This window comes from Mytilus galloprovincialis, chromosome 6, assembly GCF_965363235.1.
Source record: "Mytilus galloprovincialis chromosome 6, xbMytGall1.hap1.1, whole genome shotgun sequence".
Classification (NCBI taxonomy): Eukaryota; Metazoa; Mollusca; class Bivalvia; order Mytilida; family Mytilidae; genus Mytilus; species Mytilus galloprovincialis.
Window position 1 is genome coordinate 23781591 of NC_134843.1, and position 20882 is coordinate 23802472.

Consider the following 20882-nt stretch of genomic DNA (forward strand, 5'->3'; position numbering starts at 1 on the left):
TGACAGCTGTGGTAACTCTGATTTAGGTTGTGGTGCATATTTTGATGGTAAATGGGCACAATATAAATGGCCGGAAGCATGGTCAAATATGAAAAAAGAGAATCATTTAAACACATATCAGGAATTGAGGACAACACGAACAAGAACATTAAAATGGCAGAAACTGAATCACTTTTAACAGAGGACAGCTCAGAAATGACTATTAAACTATTGTACCATGAATTTTTAGTAGATAGAAAATCTAATGCTCAAAGAACAGTTGAGATTTACCGCAATATAAAACAGAGCGAAGCGCGAATTGATAAACTATATGTTGGTCTCATTACGTTTTAAGCTGAACATAAAGAGGCAATGCATATTAATAACGAACAGATGAGAGCAATATCTCGGCAACTTCAGCAGTCTGAAGACATGATAAACCGCAAGGCTAGTAATAATTGCTTGGCGGAATTGACCAATACGATATTCAATGTTGTGGTGAGATGAATGGACAAGCTGACAACAACTGAGGAAGGAGACACAGTTCAATTTAAAAGTGCATTTGCATAGCAGGGTACCTTCCAACAACTGGCATCTATTGTAAATGAATTATTGGACAATCGAAATAAAGAAGTTAAAATTCCTGCAATGGACACATCATCTCAGCCAAAACGTGACATTAGCCAGAACAACGCAAGTTTACCAAAAGTACACAACAAAATCAATACCTTGGGTCTTTCTCCAATTGTAGTTCGTATGAACCATCAACCGCACCAACTCTGTTGAAGGTGTCTTCACTATAAGTCAAAAGTCATATGTCAGGGCACTTGGCCCTGCCTGAGACAGTTCAAATTATTCAACAGCAATCTCTATTTAAGAAAATACTATAAACCTCTAGTACTAATCAAGGATACCAGCAAAAAGGATTATGTGTCTTCTTACGCAGACTTACCATCTACTATGCGTCAATAATATTTAGTTAAGAGCAGCACACCATTACAGAAACAATTGGCTGCAAGTAGATTCTATCAAGCTTCTTCTATGCTGAATGCAGTGCCTATACTTACGGTATCATTCCCGTCGAGTCAATGGCAAATCCCTAATTTATCACTCCAATTATGACATTGAACTCTTCAGCTCCTTGAGCTCTAATAGGCTTCCCATAACAGCAAGCTGACTCCACTGACCGATCCAGGAAAGGGCAGAGGAAATCAAAAGAGTGTGGCAACACCTCTTCTTCAGACTCCTCATTGGAGAGAGAATATACCCGATGGCAAGAAATTCTTGGTGCAAGGGACCGGAGCCGAAGCCCACCTCCAAAAATGCAAAAACTCAATTGAAGAGGATCCATGAATTGGGCGGCGTTCATTTACCATTTTGAACGAACTGTCGGTAGATGACAATGGTAAAACAGGAAAAATGTGTGTAGGCCCCAGATTGCCAAGCTGATGTTTGCTTTAAGGACGCTCGCAAGGTAAACACAGATGATGATTCCAAGCCCTTAAAAAAGCATTCATTTAGAGCAGCGCTTCATCAAGAAAGATCAAACCAGATTGGAACTGAAGCAATCCGTCGAGGATGTAAAGACAAAGATTCTATAAGACATGTTATAGAGAGGAACCCAGAAACATTCAACAAGGCGTTAAAACAATTGAAAACCTTAATAGCAAACCAGATGGCGATATATGGATCAAAAAGTGCCAATTATGACCATCGACAAGTCTACTTTGCTGATGGCGCAGTATCACCGACGGATAAAAAAAAATATGAGCAGTCCTTTGGATAATGAGGTGCATAACGTCACACAAATTGTCACAAAACTAGCTGATGTTATGCTTTTAACTAATCAGCATAATCGTGGATTGGCCGATCAATATAACCTCGGTTCTTCTGATCAAGTAATCGTGGAAGATCCCCAGTTAAATGGAAGATGACCTGATCAATATACACGTGGATCTCCTGAACAATACAATCGCGGTAGATCGCAAGATAGAAATATACCCAACCTTAATGCCTATCGATCAGCAACACCCCCACTAAGCTAGAGATCATATGGTCCCTAAGGACAACGGTTAGCATCTCCACGGACAAACTCCAGAAATCCCGGTTATTTCAAACAACGGTCACCTTCACCAGGATACGGAGCAAATCAATTTGCAACCCCAACAATAGAGTCTTAAAACAGCAAAGGGTCGGGCCAGTAGGCCAACGCACAATTCCAAAGTATATTGGCCATGACACATCACCTCATCACAAATCGATCAGATGCCCACGTCTTCGTCAGATATTGTCATCAGACAAACCATGTGAATGAGCTATTTAGTAAGAGGTACTATACATGACCAGAATGTGAGCATGATTGTTGACACTGCTGCAATGATAACATTAGTAAATAAGAAATTAATTCCGGCAAAAAATTTGAGATTTGGAGAACATAACGCTACGTGGTGTGGGTTAACAGCTTGTTATTGGGAAGATTATAAAGAACGACTCTCGACATTAATAGAGTAAACAAACAATAGGATGTGTGCAAAGAGCCATTAACAGACGATGTTATACATGTTATACTTAGGGTAGATATTTTGAACACACTGAGCGCAGTGATAAACCTGAGTACTCCCACAATTACCATCAACAATAAAGTGATAAATGCGGCATTGGTTAACAATGAAAACGAGATTTCAACTCAGCAAGTTTGCATAAAACGAACCATCACAGTTCCGCAAAACTCAAAAATGACTGTTACCATTAAAACTAATAAAAGTGCTGACCAGGAGTGCATTCTAGGACCATGCTCGCTGAATAGTTGCGAATTTGTTTCGCCCGTAGTTGGAAAAGGAAATAGTTACCCCTTAACCGTTTTAAGTGAAGGCAATCGTCTAATCGCCCTGAAGAAAGGTACACATATTGATTACATAGAATAATTTGACGATGCAGTGGGTACGGTACGGCAGATGAAAACTCGATAAATGACATAAGACGTGGCATTGAAGAGACACGAGTCAAGGTTCCCTCGACACTGCCTCAAAGTTCAGATGAGTTACCTACTATTCCACCACATTTAACCGCCATAGTATTAACATTCAATCGACTCGTTTCAACCTATTTCATTCCAACAATTAAAACTGAAAGCGTTTGAAGAACAATTACAATAACATGTAACATATTGATTAACTTTTTGAATTTCTCTTTTTGTTTTTGTATATGTAGCCATATTTGCAAATGTATGTGTTATAGAAATAACCAAATCATTTTTTGATATTTTAAAATTAATTGATAACAAATTCGAGAACATGAAGTCCATTTTTAAAGAATCATTACTTTAATTTCCAAAATTATATAGAATACCTATAGGACAATCTTGATATTTATACCGTTTTTCCGCCATCTTGAAAATGGCAGCCATATTGGATTTTTCAGAGTGGGTCCATAGCTGAAATCAAAGGGTATATAAACAAGAGCTACTATGCAAAGTTTCATGCTTTCCTCATCAAGTGAGCAATTCTGCTCTATATTTGCACCAATCGGCCGGACTATTTTTACAATGCAGCACAATATTCGGTTTAAAGCACAACATATTGATGGTTTTAAAAATGAAATTGCAGACTCGATTTCTCGTTTTCAGTTGAACAGATTCCGGAAACTAGCACTCGGGGCCGAGTCGGTTCCAGAAAACAACCCAGAAGAGTTCAGAGATTTGATATTGAGTCTGAAACAAACAGATTAATTAATTGTTCGCTTGCTCCTAATAAAATTCAAGTTTATCAACGAGGTTTAAATGCTTTGGCTAAATTTAGGGATAGATTTGAATTAGATCATAGTTTTCCAATACCATTGTACCACATTACTCAGTTCATTGCATACATGTCTTGCTTGGTCATGGCTCCATCTACGGTGAAGTGTTATATCTCAGCTATCAGTTTTTATAATAAGATTAATAATTACGAAGATCTGTCTCATTTATTTTTTGTAGGGAAAATGATTGATGAAATGGCAAGGTCAACGTTAAAGAGACCTGACAGTAGATTACCTATTACTATTGATCTGTTAGAAAAAATTATAAAGATTTTGCCCGCATTTTGTATCTCCAGATATGAAGCTGTCTTATTTTCTAGTGGTTTTGCGATGGGATTTTTTGCATTTCTGCGTGTTGGTGAAATGACAACTGTATGTGGCAGGGAAGGGCCTTATCATGCCATTACAATTGAAAATGTGGAGGTTACTAATCATAATACCAAAATATACTTAGTGTCTTCAATAACAGACCAGCTAGGTCGAGGGACATCAATTTTTGTGGCCCGACAATCAGATGATGGAATTTGTCCGGAAAAATTACTGCAAGAATATTTAAAGATTCGACCTCGAATTAGAGGTCAATTATATTGCCACTTTGATGGCTCCCCGATGACTCGATATCAGTTTTCAGGGATTCTAAAACAAGCCCTGGGGTATGTTGGTTTTGATAAATAAAAGTATGGGACGCACTCATTTAGAATCGGTAGTGCGACTTCAGCAACAATGCATGGTTTTTCTGACGAGCAAATTAAAGTAATGGGTCGTTGGAGTTCTGATACTTTCAAAAGTAATATACGAATACCACAATTTTGAATTAATTTCGTTGAATTTGATGGTCAATTAAGAATATTACATACATGTATTAAATTGTAGGCCAAGAAGTGTCAGTATGGATAGTAGGCTCATCTTTGATAAGAAATGCATTTGTACACGCAAGAAGTAGAACAGGTGGTGTAAATTTAGGTCTCCAGAGAATGGGAGTTAAAATTTGGTGGCAAGGGTACTATGGTGGCATGGGTTTGAAAGATTTGGAATCAACAATAAAAAGACTGATCAAATATGAAAAAAAAACGAAATATCTTGTCCTTCATATCGCTGGCAATGATTTGGGGAAGACGAAAATAGTTTTTTTTAAGAAATGAAATGAAGGCCACCTTGGAGAAAGTACAAAGTTATCTACCCAATAGTTCGATTGTTTGGTCTCAGATTTTACCGAGATCAAATTGGCGTCATTCAAATAGTCATGATAGCATGATGGCATGCAGAATTAGGATAAATAGTGCCATTGCATCATTCTTGTTAAAGAATGGGGGACATTATATAAAGTATCCAGATATTCTTCCTAATAGTATATTATTAAAGGAAGATAGTGTTCATTTGACAGACATAGGAAATGATATGTTTCTGAATAATTTGCAAGGTGCGCTTGAAATGTTTATTTGTTTTGGTTCTTATACATATCCAGATACATTTGGTACTAGTATGTGCATATCTTAAGTTATTTTAAAACAGTATTGGCCGCAGTCCTATCGCAGCTTCATCCCCACTTTAGTGGCGGTTGATCCGGTACGGTTGAGTTTGACTTATACCGTACCTAATCAATTTGGCAACTTCGCTGCATGTGATAAACTACAGTTACAGTTGTCTATATTTTAGTGATAAAGTACATTTTGTGGATCGCTGTATCCCAGGATCCAACAGCTAAGTAAGTTGATCGCTGTATCCTAGGATCATACATATATCTATCTATATATATCTATCTATTTAGTTATCTGTAGGTTGCCAGAGGTAACCAAAAAATGATCTATACATCTATTAATCTAGTTATCTATGAACCTATCTAGTTGAACAATATATATCGTTGAATCTATATGTGTACATATTTAAATTTGTGTTTAATAATAAAAAGCTGTGGTCAATATTGCCAATAAATATTAGTTTTACAAGCCATCTCGAATAATAGAATTTATGTTATATACATAAATTCGGTTATTTTAGTGAAAAGTTTTAACCTCGTCCGTTGCAGTGCTTTCCTTTATAAATTCATATGTAGTCGTTGAGATGTAGTGGTGACGTCAATTTGACGTTAGCGTTCTTTTTAACTTTGAGCTGCAAGTGAGCAGACGTGTATAATTACAGAGAGAAGTATTTTGAAAATACCCACCCTCCCTCCACTATATATAGTTATAAACCATGTAGTTTTGCTTGGGTACTGCTCTTTTGTTCTTTTTATTTTCAGGTACATGTATTTACTAGTTGTAAGAGTTCCAGTATGAACAATTCTTCTCCATTGATGATTTGCCATGTGATGTCAATAATTACGTATATTGCAGTAGTCAGTTAGATTTTGGATGTATAGAAACATTTGATCGTTAAAAAGTGAAAAATGTGTTTGGCTACTTCGCTGCGTGTGTTAAGTACATTTTGTGGATCGCTGTATCCCAGGATCCAACAGCGGAGTTAGTTGATTACTGTATCCCAGGATCATACATCTATCTATCTATAGATATATATATATCTATCTAGTTATCTGTAGGTTGCCAGAGGTAACCAAAAAATGATCTATACATCTATGAATCTGGTTATCTATGAATCTATCTAGTTGAACAATATATATCGTTGAATCTATATATGTACATATTTAAATTTGTGTTTAATAATAAAAAGCTGTGGTCAATACTGCCAATAAATCTTAGTTATACAAGCCACCTCGAATAAATTGGTGTAACTATATTGTAAAAAAGGATAGCTAGTCTACAAAATAAACAGAGAGTCAGAATGGACTTTTGTCTGGTTCATAAAAAAAGTTGGTGAAAAAAACTGACAATATAGGTGCAATTTGGGTACTCTCATGTTAGCAACTTCACAACTACAAATTTATTTTCATGACAAAAACAATTTTTTTATGTCAGTTGAAATCAAACATATTTTAATTTTGGACCCTACAAACTTCAATATATATTTGAAAACAGGTATCAGGTGAACCCAAATATTTCTATTCAGCTGCAGTTTCTAACTACATATATGTATCGCCTTAATGTTATATGATACTCCTACAAAAATATTGAAAATGTGTACATTTAAATTATTTTTCCAGCTTCTCTCATGTGAAAGCGGTACCTTTTTGGTCACTAATTATGTGCTGCGTCTAAACAAGAATTGTAACACTTTATAGTGACTGAACAGGTTAAACAAATACTTCTCAAGAAACAGAAAAAGAAGACAACTTGGAACAGCAACAGCCAATCCAGTATGTGTATGAATAAAAACTCATATCAGAATAGCATTGACGATATGTAAGTTATATGTCCTTGTGAATATATAGTGAGGAAAGTTATCAATAATTCTGCAGATAATTCAATTTTATCAAGTGTTTTGTACATTTTCTGTTAAAATTTTCACACTATCAGTGAAACATTCAAAAAGGCTAAACTAAATTTTTATTATTGAAAGTTTAAAAAAATGACAAGTGTTTTATTTACCAATGTGTTTCTAATGTGCTTCTGTGAGAGAAAAAATTCACATGTGAAATATTGGGAAAAAAAGGGAAAGAAGATCCTTTTGCAGCGCAGTGGCGCACGTCAATTGTGAATATACTTACGAATTAATATATTTTCTTTATCATGATACTGACACCAACATTATCAAGGAGTGCACATCATAGGAAAAATGCACAAATAATTAAACCACCCTATTTTGTGTACATCTCCTGCCAAATCAGTATTTGTTGCATCTATATATATTAGATGAGTAATAATTGATGTAAATATGGTAAATTTTTGAAGAAAACCCCAAAATTAAAAAAAAAAAACATCAAAAATGTTGTACCATAACCCCAAAATCAATTCTAATCTTCCTGTTGTGTATTGAACCTTCTAGTATAATTTCATAGAGATCCATTCACTTATACTAAAATTATTGTCTGGAAACCAAACGTGTTTTCTTGTAAACAACTACGACATGATTAAGCATTACTCAAAGCACATTTTTGACATGCTTGTTTTTCCCATTTCCATTCTTAATTTTATTTTACTGAATAAAAAATTTGAAAAGTAAGCTAACAAAAAAAGTATATGCAAGAAATGACAATAAATTGACTCTGAAATAGTAAATGAAATTCATGTAGAACCCAAAAACTGAAGAATATGAATGGTTTTTCGTTTGAGACAGATTTGTTTCACCGAAGCCCTTCAGCGCTATCAATTAAAATTATTTATTCAAAATTTAACACTAGTATTTGGTTCATCATAACAAATTGGAAAATACGGCGGTATTTTCACCTAAGAAACTACTGTGTACCGACTTAGAATGAACCTGTGTGGTTCGGGAAGTTTTAAATGTTTTAGATATATAAAAGTTAAATTCATTTTGCATATCTGTAAGATAAAATTGTTTAAGGTGAAGATCTGGATTCAAAATATTTTTTTTTGTCCTCTGCTTGCAAAGATTTTTCTCTCTCATCAAATTGGAAATTGAATATTTTTTTTTTTATAAAAAAGAAAAATACCATATATACCCCCTCCTGCCTTTTGAAGTTCAATGATCGTTCCCTAAACATGTTCCATCTGAACTTTTTATTTTATTTTTAATAGAAAAAAAACTATATGTTAATGTAGCCTAGGAAATTCGTCCTGAACATACATGAAATATTTGCCACGGGACGTTAAGCAACCAACAACCAATCAATATACAGGACATTGTCTTGGTATAAAGCTGGCATTTAAGGTAGCGCCTTTCTCATATTAAAATTAAATGAAAATGCAGCATATCTTTCATATTACTGAACATTTTCTGTGTTTGCATGATCCAAGGTAAAATATGAACAACAGCTAAGTAAGACTTCATACATTAATGTACATTGTGACATGTGAAATATGTAACAAAACTTAACGAAAAATGTGCTTATTTATTTAATTAAATGATAAGTGTAGTTATTGGTTTTCAGTATAGCTAGATGCTATAGTTATGCTGGTATACAAGTTAAAGAAAGCAAGCCTATATATATGTATATTAACCACAATTATAATTTCATTTTTTACTGTGTTAATTTTTTTCACCTATCACATGTTATTAACATATTTTGTATACTAGTATATAATTACTGATTTACACATTGGTTATATCAGACAAATGTCTATAGTTAAAAACATACCTTCAAAAATTGTAATACTTCATTAGGCAAAATTGATATCTTCGAACCAAAAAAGTCATTATGTAAAAAAAACATTTTGAGGCACAATTTTTTAAAAGAATCCAGAAATAAAACTGGAATGCAAATCCTACAGCGCATATTTTTAAAGTAAAATTCGAGCTACAGATATAATTTAACCTACCCTATCCGACTAAGGGTTCAGATCATATCGTAAAGCAAAGACCGTTTGCGGTAACTCTGGATCTCTGTTTTAAATCTAATTAAATTACCATGGATATATACTAGTCAACAAAAGAAACGATACACTACTTTTATTCGAATTAAAGATAAAGTTTTCCGTTTATAGGACCGATATTGAAGGTAGAAAAACTTAATGACCTAGGAAATATAAATCCCCTTAATAAAAAAATATTTCTTGCTTTCATGACGTCATTTGGCAAAATTTAATTTTTGGGACAAAATTGAAGGTAGCAAAACTTAATGACCACGGAAATATAAGTCCGTTAATAAAAAAAATATTTCTTGCTTTCGATCATGACTTCATTTGGCGAAATTTTATTTTTTGGACAAAAATTACATAAAACGGCAATTTCAAAAACAGAAGTTCCAACTAATGATGCCAACCTCTCATTTAAAGGTAAAGACAATGTTTGCCATCAATTCTTTTTTAAAAATCATACAGTTTCTTCGTTTATTTGTAAAGCAAAGTTCGGTCACACAAGAAATCGTTTAAAAGTTAACATTATTAATTGATTTACCATAGACAGTATGTGTAAAGTGAAATTCAAAATATTGTAACAATCTTAAAACTGATCCGAAAGCTTACAGTGTGTTGGTTTCATATCGAAAGCATTGATTTTAGACGTGAATTTTTTTTACCCCAAATTTTTTTATTTTTTTTATTTCAACCCATTATTTACAACATGAACATAACTTTGATTAGCATATTGAATATTTCTAAAATATTTGAAAATTCATTTTGTACTTAGAAAATTGTGCGTCGATTTTTTATCCAACTTTCCGGAAAAATAATTTGCATCCTATGATCGTTAACACGGAATTTAGATACTTTTCGACAGGTTTTGATTTTCATTATCATGTGTGCATACGCTGCAAATGAAAGCTTTTTAAAATAGTGTACCTCATTTTGTTATATATTTAATACTTTTTGATAAATCTTATTCCAAAGTCGTGTATCGTTTCTTTTGTTGACTAGTATAGTTTTCATACCTTAAATGATTCAAGTATCTAGACGTTGAAAATTAAAATTAAGGTGGCTAGGGCGTCTTAATTAAAATTGATAGCATTTTTTTATCACTTGTCAAAATGAAGTTTTTATAATGCTTTTTTCAAAAATATATTAAAAAGTATGGGTCACCGGACTTTTTTTCACGCTACAGGTTGTGCAAAATTGTCAGATTTTGTATAGATTATGCATGGAAAATCAAATTTGTGTGATAAAAAGAAAACGTACTATCAAAACTTTATGATAAAATGTAGGAAGATTGCTCTTATAACATGCTTTCAGATAAGAAAAAGAAGACATGGGGTCACCGAACTTGTTTTCTTGCTACATCTCAAATTGGTAAATTCATAACACTTTCTATTATAAAAATTACTTTATCTGAGTTATCTTCTCTTATTTGGCAAAGTTGAAAAAAATATAATCAAACACAAACAAGGTGTTTTTGAGAAATAACAACTGTAATTATGATAAAACACACAATTTTCTATATTCATATTAAAAGTCTTGTACATAAATTATTTACAACTCTCACATTTGCACATTTCATCAAATATCTAGACCAAAGTTATCTGCTTCTTCAAAATCCAAGATGGAGGAAGTCACCCGAGCCGAGTCATATTTCGGAATTTTTGTCAGATTTTCGAAATCCTTTAGTTTTATCAATTTGAATGCCCTGAAAAAATTGCCCATTGACCCCCATTTTCTTTTTATAAATCTTTTACAAGTATCATAATAAGCCATCTGTAAAAGTTTTATAAAATCGTGTTATTTTTTAATAGTTTTTGAGAACTAAAACTGTTCAATGATAACGCTATGAAAATCAAGAAAGAACATTTTCCCGCCAAAAAGTCAGTGGTATATATCTCGAAAACAATCACATTGACCTACATTTAATTTTGCTATGTTGGTTCCTTTATAAACCCCCTATCAATATAAACTACTGTTATGAAAAGCTTATTATTTTGAAATTGAGTAGCGAACTTTCTTAACAACAAATTATCCCATCGTAAAACCTTCATTTACATGAAGCAGAACTCCAGTAGCATATGTTGATAAGTTGACATTATTTCAGGCTTGGTTTTGTTTTGCCCATCATGATTTTCAGGATTGTTATTTTCTAATCACATTTTCAGATCTATGAATTAATGCAAACTGCAAAGGTTAAAATATCTTTGAAGTGTTTATAGACGTCATCATTATTTACTTGAAATCACCAAATACAACTATTGTTCATCCTTACTTTTTTACCAGATTGATTTACGATTATTTAGAATGTTTGATATCAAAATCGAATTTTCACAGAAGGAAAGATGAAATCATAAGACTTTGTTGCAAAGCTTGTTTTTCCAAAAGACCCTCTTAGAAATTTCACTATGTAATTAGTGTTAACAATATTTTATTCAGAAACAGATAAATAAATGCGTACATAAATACAACTATGTAATTCAGATACGGGGTATACTTAACAGTAATTGTGTTTTTTTTGGGTCTAAATTCAATAGGATAGATGAGATAAGTTTTAAATAATTTCTTGGAACGAAACCAGCTATATAGTGGAAATAATGAAAAATTTTAGTCTCTTTTTATTTTGTATTTCAAATTAGTTATCATATGAATATGAAACAGGTCACACAAACGTAGCACACAGAGGCTTCCCATAAGAATGTCAATATTTTGTTGGAAAACAAGCCCTCTGTTACATATATATTTTCATAAAAAAAATATCAAACACATCAATAATTAAAAATTAAAAATTCGAGAATTGTTTTTTTTTATCATTCTTTAGCGAGGAACAACATTATATATATCATTTAATCATAATCCTATAAAAAATTCCCACTATTTCAGCGGCAGATAAAATTCCTCATCCTCCATCAAGGTCGATAAATCTCTTTTTTGATTTAAATGTTATCTATTCTAATCAATAATGTGAAACACATTACTTTTCTAGAGCTTATGTTATATAAGAGAACTCTTATTGTATTCAATTATTTATGAATTATTATAACTAAATTGAAAAAAAAACATGCTGCTGCAACGGTTCGTTCAGATACAAATACATGTTTCAAGGCCTTATATCTCATTAAACTCTCTTATATACCAAAGAAGGAATCACTCGATGCATGTGAAAATATTCTGCGAAAGGGTTCGGAAACATAATATATGCAATTAAAACTTAAATTACCAGATCAGCCTTACTGTCATTTATTTTTACTTGGTATTCTTGGCTTTGATTAATCGGATCGTCTTAAAAATCAGTTACAGTACGAAACATTTCTTAATTATTAGAGGGTAGATGCGTGTAAGCCAACGACATTCACTGGACCACACAATGTTCGATTAGAAAGAAATAAACACACGCTATGAACTATTTCAAATAAAGCATTTTAATAAGGTGCAATTCTTTAGAGTATAGTGTTAAGGATGTATTCTTCTGACTTTTCAGTCTCGTTCATTCTCGTTGAAATCTCATTCTTGAATTATTTTCAAAACATGTGATAGAAGTGGAAAATATCAATTAATTTTAAAAGTATTATCAGCAAACATAAATCTGTGAAAACATTGTGTATTTACAATGAATGGTTTTTGCGTAATCTAGTTTTCAAACTAAATGACCAATCAAGTCAGTATTTTTAGCCAAAATTTTGAGAAAATGGGTGAGGGATACAAAAATGATTTTACAAGAATCATGTACATCCCGTATCATTTTGGTCTTTTCAAATTTCTTAGATATATCTTTTTTCATTCATTTATAACAAAAAAGTTAAAAAAAAATATGAATTTTGTTCTTAAAACTTCGAAAAATCACAAAAATACAAAATTGCCAGCATGGTAAATTTTACACAAAAAAGCGTCAAAATATGATAAAACTTTCTTATATTAACACCTACCTATATTTTTTGTAAGTAAAATTTATTCAGATTGGTCCACTTCATCTTTATAGAAAGTATGAGAAAAAGTGTAATTGTGATTTTTTTCACGATAATAGCCCAAAAATAGGTAAAAATTGATGAAAAATGGAAAAATCATCAAAATTTGGCATTTTCAAAGGGCCGCAGCAAAAAAAGAAGTGCACCACCATATGATTTTTTTTTCACCAATTATTTTGTTACAGTCTTATAAACCCAAAAAACAGGTGAAGAAAAAAGTTTAATTCTAGAAATTTTTGGCTCCTCAGAGGTGTACATCCTTAAGTTCAATATGTTTATCATGCGACTTGACAATTCTAAAAGACTGTTTTCACACAGACAAAATGTATTGCAACCGTTTTATTTGTTGCATTCGTTTGCAGTTGAATTGGCCTCTTCTCTGTCTTTTTCCTCCTCCTCATCATCTGATGGTAATGGATCTACCTTTACTGACAAATCGATCATGGCATAATTTGTCTTGTTCTCGATACCTCTTATTACAAATTTTCCCCCATTTGGTCCAGGCATCAGATCTAAATCAGCGTATATTAATCCGTCTTTATTCTACAACATAAAAACAATTAATCATGAAGAAAGACAATTACCATAAAGTGCATTTTCGCCATTTACTCTCTCGACAACTTTATCCTGTCATGGCCTAAGATATATGTTTACATTGTCAGGGCGTTGGTTTATAAAAACTGACAAGTATTAGAGAGTTAATTTTGTAATAATGTTACGTTTTTTTTCTTTTTTGTTTTTTCTTTTGTTTTTTCTTTTTTTTTCTTCCAACATTTGTTTGACAACGCCTTACTACGTATAGGTACGTATCATCACTATGCAATACCATATGAGTCTGCTAAGGATTTTATCATCCCCTTTGAGAGTTATATCCCCTTGAAGCTATTTCTTTTTTTTTGCATTTTTCTTAAAAAGTATTGGAGATAGAATCGAATTGAAAACGGCAACATGTACAGGAACATATGGCAATGTTAATGAACATATACAATCATTTTTTTAACCCTTATAAGGAGTTATTCCCCTTGAAAACAAATTGTATTTCGAGAACCAGAAGTCGTAGAGACTTGGGACCTTCACCAATAATTTTTAATGCATGTGACCTTCAATATGCAATCAAGGTCAAAGGTCACAGAGTGCAAAATAAAATTACGCTGCAATTTCAAGCATACATATTAGGACAACAATAAGACATTGCTGCATACATACAGCGTATAAAATGTTCCTCTCGACGAGCTCCACATTTTATATAATAAGCCTAAAAATGTCAAACTGCTTGTTCAAAAGTTACAACGGGATGATTCTTAAAAGTATAGTAGTTTGTGCATATCTTTTTAAAGTTAACATATATCAACCTACTATAAACTGCAAAGATGATCAGTAATTCAAGACCTTTAATTTGAGGTCAATGTCAGGTCATGATGAAATTTCACCTTGACCTTCACAATATACTATGACCTTGAACTTGTGATATTTGAAAGGTGAAATGGTCTTGAGTTGAATGGTGATAGTCCCATGTCTCTACGTCTTCCAGTTCTCAAGTTTGGTATTGCATCATATACATTGTATTTGATGATAAATTGTGACCTTGGTGAACTTTGAAATTGTCCCAATTCTTTATATATTATCTTGTCCTTAAACTGTAGATCATTTACCATTTAACAGATTTGCGATATCTATTGTCGTTTTAGAGTTAATGCAGTTTGAAATTCTGCGAGCGGTGGCAAGTGTTTCTGAATCAACAACAGCTTACCACTTAAAATGTTTAAGAAATTGAAGAGGTTAACATAGTTATATGTTTGACCAAATACCAAAAATATTCCATAGAAAAAAACACCAAAAAATCATATTGAAATTTTCATGTTTTGCATTGACTTTGTAAGTTTCATAACTTCTATTTATATCGTTGGTATTGCACTTTGGCACTTTGTCAAATGGGGTCATCTGATATATTTTGGCACTTTGTCAAATGAAGTCATCTGATATATCAAATTGAAGGTCTTAATAAACTCAACGTAAAAATGAAAATTTTAAACCTCTTGTTCATCCCAGGGGGAAGGGTGGGGTCATTTAGTGCAAAAATTCAATTTTCTCAGATGGTAAGGTTGTCGCATATCAAATGAGAGAACATCTACTCTATGTTAAATATAGCATACTTCCGATCTCAAAAATGTAGGCGGATGAGGTCATTAAGTGTTAAAAGCGAAAAGTGTCAGAAGGTATGCTTGTCGTACATTTCAAATATCAAATTGACGTCCCCAAAAAATGGTTGGGTGGGTCATTGAGTGCAAAACATAAATGTTCTTTAAAGATAAGGTTGTTGTATATCAAATGAAAGGTCATAACGTGAACATTTCTAGTATCAAATTCCTGTCCTCCAAATATTAGTTGGATGGGGTTATTAAGTGCAAAAATCAAACTTTCTAGAACATGGCGTTGTCGCATATCAAATGAAAGCTCATCTACTCTATGTTACATATAGCATACTTCCGATCTCAAAAATGTAGGCGGATGAGGTCATTAAGTGTTAAAAGCGAAAAGTTTCAGAAGGTATGCTTGTCGTATATCAAACGAATGGTCGTACAAAGTACATTACGAAAACATCACTTTTACAGGAAAGACCTTTCAATTGTTTTACAAACAATTGAGATACTAGTTTATATTTACAGTTATAACAATATGCACATTTTTTTTTTGTTATCAACAGTTAGTTTCATTCATTTAGGGGAAAGTTCACGGAAAGGTAACTTGTCTTATCGCGGAGCTTTTAGTACATTGATTTTGTCATAGTTTGGTTGAGTTGGACCATCCATTCGTTTTTGAAACGTTTTGTTATTTGATTTTGCCATGTGATTATGGACTTTCCGAATTGATGTTCCTCTCAGTTCAGTATTTTTGTGATTTTACTTTTTAGACATGGCTGTGTTAAGGTTTTTTGATGACAAACAATGCCAAAATATAAACATTCGAATATTTTGTTAAAGGAAGTTCTTACCATATATTCAAACGTGCAAGTATCTTTGTTTATAGCCAATATGTTAGTACATCAAAATTGATATCATATAGTACATAATTCGACAAATTGTGATTCGATTCTAATGCATAAAGAAAAATAATTTTATTATTGTCTTTTGCATCATATATTTCGTTATTCTATACAATTCCCATTTTTTTTTAAAACTAGATATACTTGCACATAATTTAGGAATACCAAAAAGAAGTTGGTTCGGTCGTGTCATGGTTTATTTCATGTTCGACATGGTTCAGTTATGTGATTCTAGTTAATATTTTATGGGCATATAACCGCCACATCTACTTTTGCTGATAGGAAACAGATTAAAAATAAAAATAACCGACTGATGTATAGTTTGATAGAAAAAAAACTGTTCGACTAGCTTTTGCAACTAGTAGACGTCTTGAACTTTCTACAAGTGATGCCGCTCACGATATCCCCGGTAGAGCTCATCATGGAGAAAATATTCTATCTGAGAAAGAAGCAGCACTTCTTTTTGAAATTATTACATCGAAATCTACTTTTAAAGAGCATTGACTACTTAAGTCATATCGCAGGAAAAGGAAAATAACGAAATAACCGAACTCTGGGGAAAGTCTAAACAGAAAGTCCCTATGCAAATGGTAAAAGCAGAAGCTCAAACACATCAAACGAATGAATTATTAAGTCGGGACACGTTTTATAACAAACTACTTCAAACTTTCATTTACATCTTTTGTGCATATACTTCGTTTGAATGTTTGATATAGGTGCACTTGGCAAAAGGATTTCAATGACGCATGGGATCCCTTGGTTTATAATTTTTATTTAGAGGGCGTAAATTAAGGAAATGTAGGAGTCTCTCTGATAATCTTTATCTTTTTGTTTAAATGTATATCTCCTTTCAATTGACATTTTGTTACATCGGGATTTTTAAAGATTGCCTATCGAACAATCTTATTTGAATAAGCATGTATATTGAATGGTGTGAACATTAGGCCGTGTTCTCACTGACCTAAACTCGGTGGTGTGTTAGTGTAATTCACACGTAACAAAAATCAATTACGTAACCATTGATAACACTCAATGTTTACATGCAGTTTAAATCATGTTTTGTCTACATGCAGTCGATAGTCAATGTAGAACTTGTGTGGTTCAGTGTTCATAAAACAAGGTATTTAGAACATGCATTTTACCATGTATATTCAAAGAAGAAACTTTTTTTTTAATAAAATTGATATTAATAACAGTTTTTTATGTAGTTTTTTTTACCGTATTATATTTCTAAGCTCGATATATTTTAAAATTGGTTTGTTATATGAAAAAAAAAAAACTCTAAAGAAGCCTTATAAGGGAGCAACCATGTAACTACATGAGGGAAGGGGTTATGGTTTATGTTCGACACATAATTATTGTTTCTCGCATAGCACGAACATTTTATTTAGTTTTTCAAAGCTATCAATCAAATAATTTTGTTCAAAAATTTTTACACTAAGGATGGGGAAAATCTGGGTTTAGAGATTGTTTTTCCTCCTTGAACAGAATTTATTTTCCTCATTGAACGGAATATTTTTTCATCAATTTTTATAGAATCAGAATATTTTGTATGGACCCCCCCCCTTTTTTTTCAGTTGAATGGTCATTCCCTGAACCCCTAATCCAGACTCAAAGCATCATCATTGCCAAACACATAATTCATTTGAAAATGTCTTCCCGAATTGACTGGACGTATACAGAAACACCAAACGCCATGTACAGTAAACATGTTTACAATTAGTTTAATGTATTGCACTCTGTTTTCACATGAAATTTGTTCACATCCATACACCTGGTTTAGTTACCTGTGCATAATTAATAGTTATCCCATAAGGATGCGGTGTGTCAGTGTAAGATCATCCCGATGGCCGGAGGCCAGAGGCTGATCTTACATTGACACACCAAGTCCGAATGGGATAACTATTTTACATCCCAGCTGTTTTAGATTAGACGAAAAACCATTTACAATTCATAAAATCTAGTTTAGAACGACACACAACCATTATTATATACTTTATATATTACTATATGATGTATACCCTTTATGACCCCCTTACACGATGAGTAGATATCAAACAATGTCAACTCACCCCACTGGCCAATCGTCCCACACTATATCGCCACTTTATGAAAAAATCGCCCCACTCTTGTAACCGACTCGCCCAACTTTAAAAAGTGTAAAATCAAATTGAACAATCAGTCTGACAACTCATTTATTTAACGAAAAGGGTTTAAACCCCACTGAGTAAAGGTCTGCCAACTCGCTCCAGTTATAAAAATATCTTGCTTCCTTTAAGTATGTTAAATTTCTGATAGTTCGTATCCAGCCGTCCTGGTGAAGTGGTATGTATCGTGGCTTGATATGCTATAGGTCTTGAGTTCGAATCCCAGCATACACACTGGATTTGTTCTACGTGAATTTTGATAGATAGTCTTCTTCGTATAATTAATTATAAGTTTTATACTGGATTTGACATTCCCGCCAAAATGTTTCAGAATAAAGGAAAGCATGCATAACAAAGAAACTTAAACTGGGGTGATCTGGTTGGGGTGATCTGGTAGGGGTGATCCGGCTCAGATCACCCCTGTTAGAACAAAGGAGCTGGGATGTAAGTTGTGTTCACATGATAAACTATATGTCATTTAAATGTTCATTACATAGAACCGAAATAAAATTTCTTGGACAACTTTTCTAGCAGTGATGAAAGTCATTTTGATGATTTGCAACTATTTTAAAGATACTAAAGATGTCTCGATTACCAGAGGCTGATGCATGGGGTTCCAAACATTAATCGTCCGGAAAAGGGGGTTCCAAACCTCGGAACCCGCCCCCTCCTGATTCCGCCACTAAATACGCAATAATCACGTAGGCTACAAACGAAGAAGAAGGATTGAGATGTTAAGAGTGTTTTAGTAAAACATTTATTTAAGACCAATGGTAAATATTTCTGTGTGCGTGCAGTCAATTCGGTGCGAACAAAATATTCTTTGTCGAACATAAAAAAACCATAATCCCCTTCCCGCATGTAGTTAAATGGTTGCTCCCTTTATATATATATATATATATATATCAAACCAATTAATATATATCGAGTTTAGACAAATAATTCGGTAAAAAACTACATAAATAATTGCTATAAATACCAATTTTATTCAAAAAACATTTCTTCCTTAAATATACATAGTTAAATGCATGTTCTAAATACCTTTAAGTTAGTTTAATTTAAACAGTATTTAGTAATGAAAAATGTCAAGATAAATATTACAATGTTACATAAGGTTCAAATATGGGATTCGGAAACTAGTTTGGAAAAACTTTTATAAATCCGTCTCCCTTAAGGCAGGATGGATATGAACGTCTTAACTACACTACAATAATAACAAACACAAATTGCATTTAGCCGTGCAGACTAACAGAGCCGGCGTTTAATTTATATTTTATATTATAAATCATGACATATATGAAATACAAGTACATTCCAAATGAGGTACACAGAAAGAATAAACATCTGAAACAAGTTTACTCTGAATCAATAAGAGCCCATATCTCTTTGTATGTATGTATGTATGTATATATATCCGTCTTTAACGTAACCTCGCCGCCCAGGAAAAACCATCAAAAAACTTTACTAAAGAAAATTGATATAGAAACCTGTGTTCGGAGCAAGTGCAAGGCACGCCTCGGGACATTGATGCCAAACTCCATCACAAGAAAAAACAGCAAAATAATATACAATATCAAATATTATGAAACATTGAAGTTTAGTTTTGAACGTCTGCGGCTAGAATGATTTTCAAACACATGAAAATTAAAAACCCGCTTTCACCACAATCCAAATGATTGGTCCACGTAACCACGTGTACAACTACACATAACAAAACCCGCCAAAAATATATACCGTTCTTATAAAACGTTCCTTTTAGACAACATTTTCCCGCTATACTCCGAAACGCGGGAAAATACATGTCTTAACTACACTACAATAATAACAAACACAAATTGCATTTAGCCGTGCAGACTAGAAACACAAAGAAAGGGCGGAAAAGTGTAAATGATATACAATAAAATGAAAATGCTAAAGACCTAGCTTCTTAGTAACTTCTAAACGATGTGCAAGTGAGTCTGCCACGTACCCATCTTTGGCAGTGTCAGATTTCCATCGACCGTGCCGTTTCCAGCAGCGTTCGTTAACATCAGCGTTAGCTGCGACAGTGGCTCCACCCGCCCTTAAAGAATGTAAACCTATGTTTATATCACCACAAACTTCTTTGAGTCTAGCTACTATACACTCTCTAGCTCTGGTATAACTCAGTTTTTTGTTCTTGTAAATTAGCGAACACCGTTTGCCTGATCTAAAAATAGGTTTAAATAAATACTGCTCAGAACTGGACTCAATTTTACAAATACTGAAATACTTGGACAATAAATTATAAGGACAAGCAGCAGACTCACCATTTGAAATAACTAATTTTTCCCCTAATCTATACTGATCAGTTTTGCTTTTGTCAATATCAATCTCTAAATAATTAGTTTTGAAATGAACGTCTTTACATCGAAGAGAACTAAGCTCATTGAATCTAAGAAATCCAGAGAAACTAAGAACAATCAAACATAAATCCCTTAAAATAGCTATATCATCACTGTCTTTATATTTTGTACAAAGTTCAATAATAGATTCAGAATCAATATGTTCCTTTTTAACTTTCGGTTTATGTGGTTGACGTTTAAATGACTCCAGTAAATTGGTCACAAAA

At 32.9% G+C, this 20882-nt stretch overlaps 2 protein-coding genes across 2 annotated transcripts in view; one reads left to right on the top strand and one right to left on the bottom strand.

The window, feature by feature from the left end:
- The first annotated feature begins 351 nt into the window (after positions 1–351).
- On the top strand, positions 352–6050 carry LOC143078544 (uncharacterized). Its single transcript, XM_076253405.1, has 4 exons — positions 352–430; positions 4648–4856; positions 4924–5099; positions 6014–6050. The coding sequence occupies exons 1-4, from the start codon at positions 352–354 to the stop codon at positions 6048–6050; spliced, it is 501 nt and encodes a 166-aa protein (XP_076109520.1).
- Positions 6051–13441: 7391 nt separating this feature from the next.
- LOC143078545 (uncharacterized) overlaps positions 13442–20882 on the bottom strand; it is a 56052-nt gene continuing 48611 nt past the window's right edge. The window contains exon 6 of the mRNA XM_076253406.1: positions 13442–13645. Coding sequence (XP_076109521.1) covers positions 13442–13645 — 204 coding nt within the window. The remainder of the gene's footprint in view (positions 13646–20882) is intronic.

Excerpts from the sequence above, each read along its gene's own strand:
- LOC143078544 (XM_076253405.1), top strand. The coding sequence starts at position 352 with ATGCATATTAATAACGAACAGATGAGAGCAATATCTCGGCAACTTCAG. Across the intron at positions 431-4,647 it reads CATGATAAACCGCAAGGCTA|GCCAAGAAGTGTCAGTATGG; the intron begins GTAATAATTGCT and ends ATTAAATTGTAG. Across the intron at positions 5,100-6,013 it reads AATGGGGGACATTATATAAA|GTACATGTATTTACTAGTTG; the intron begins GTATCCAGATAT and ends TTTTATTTTCAG.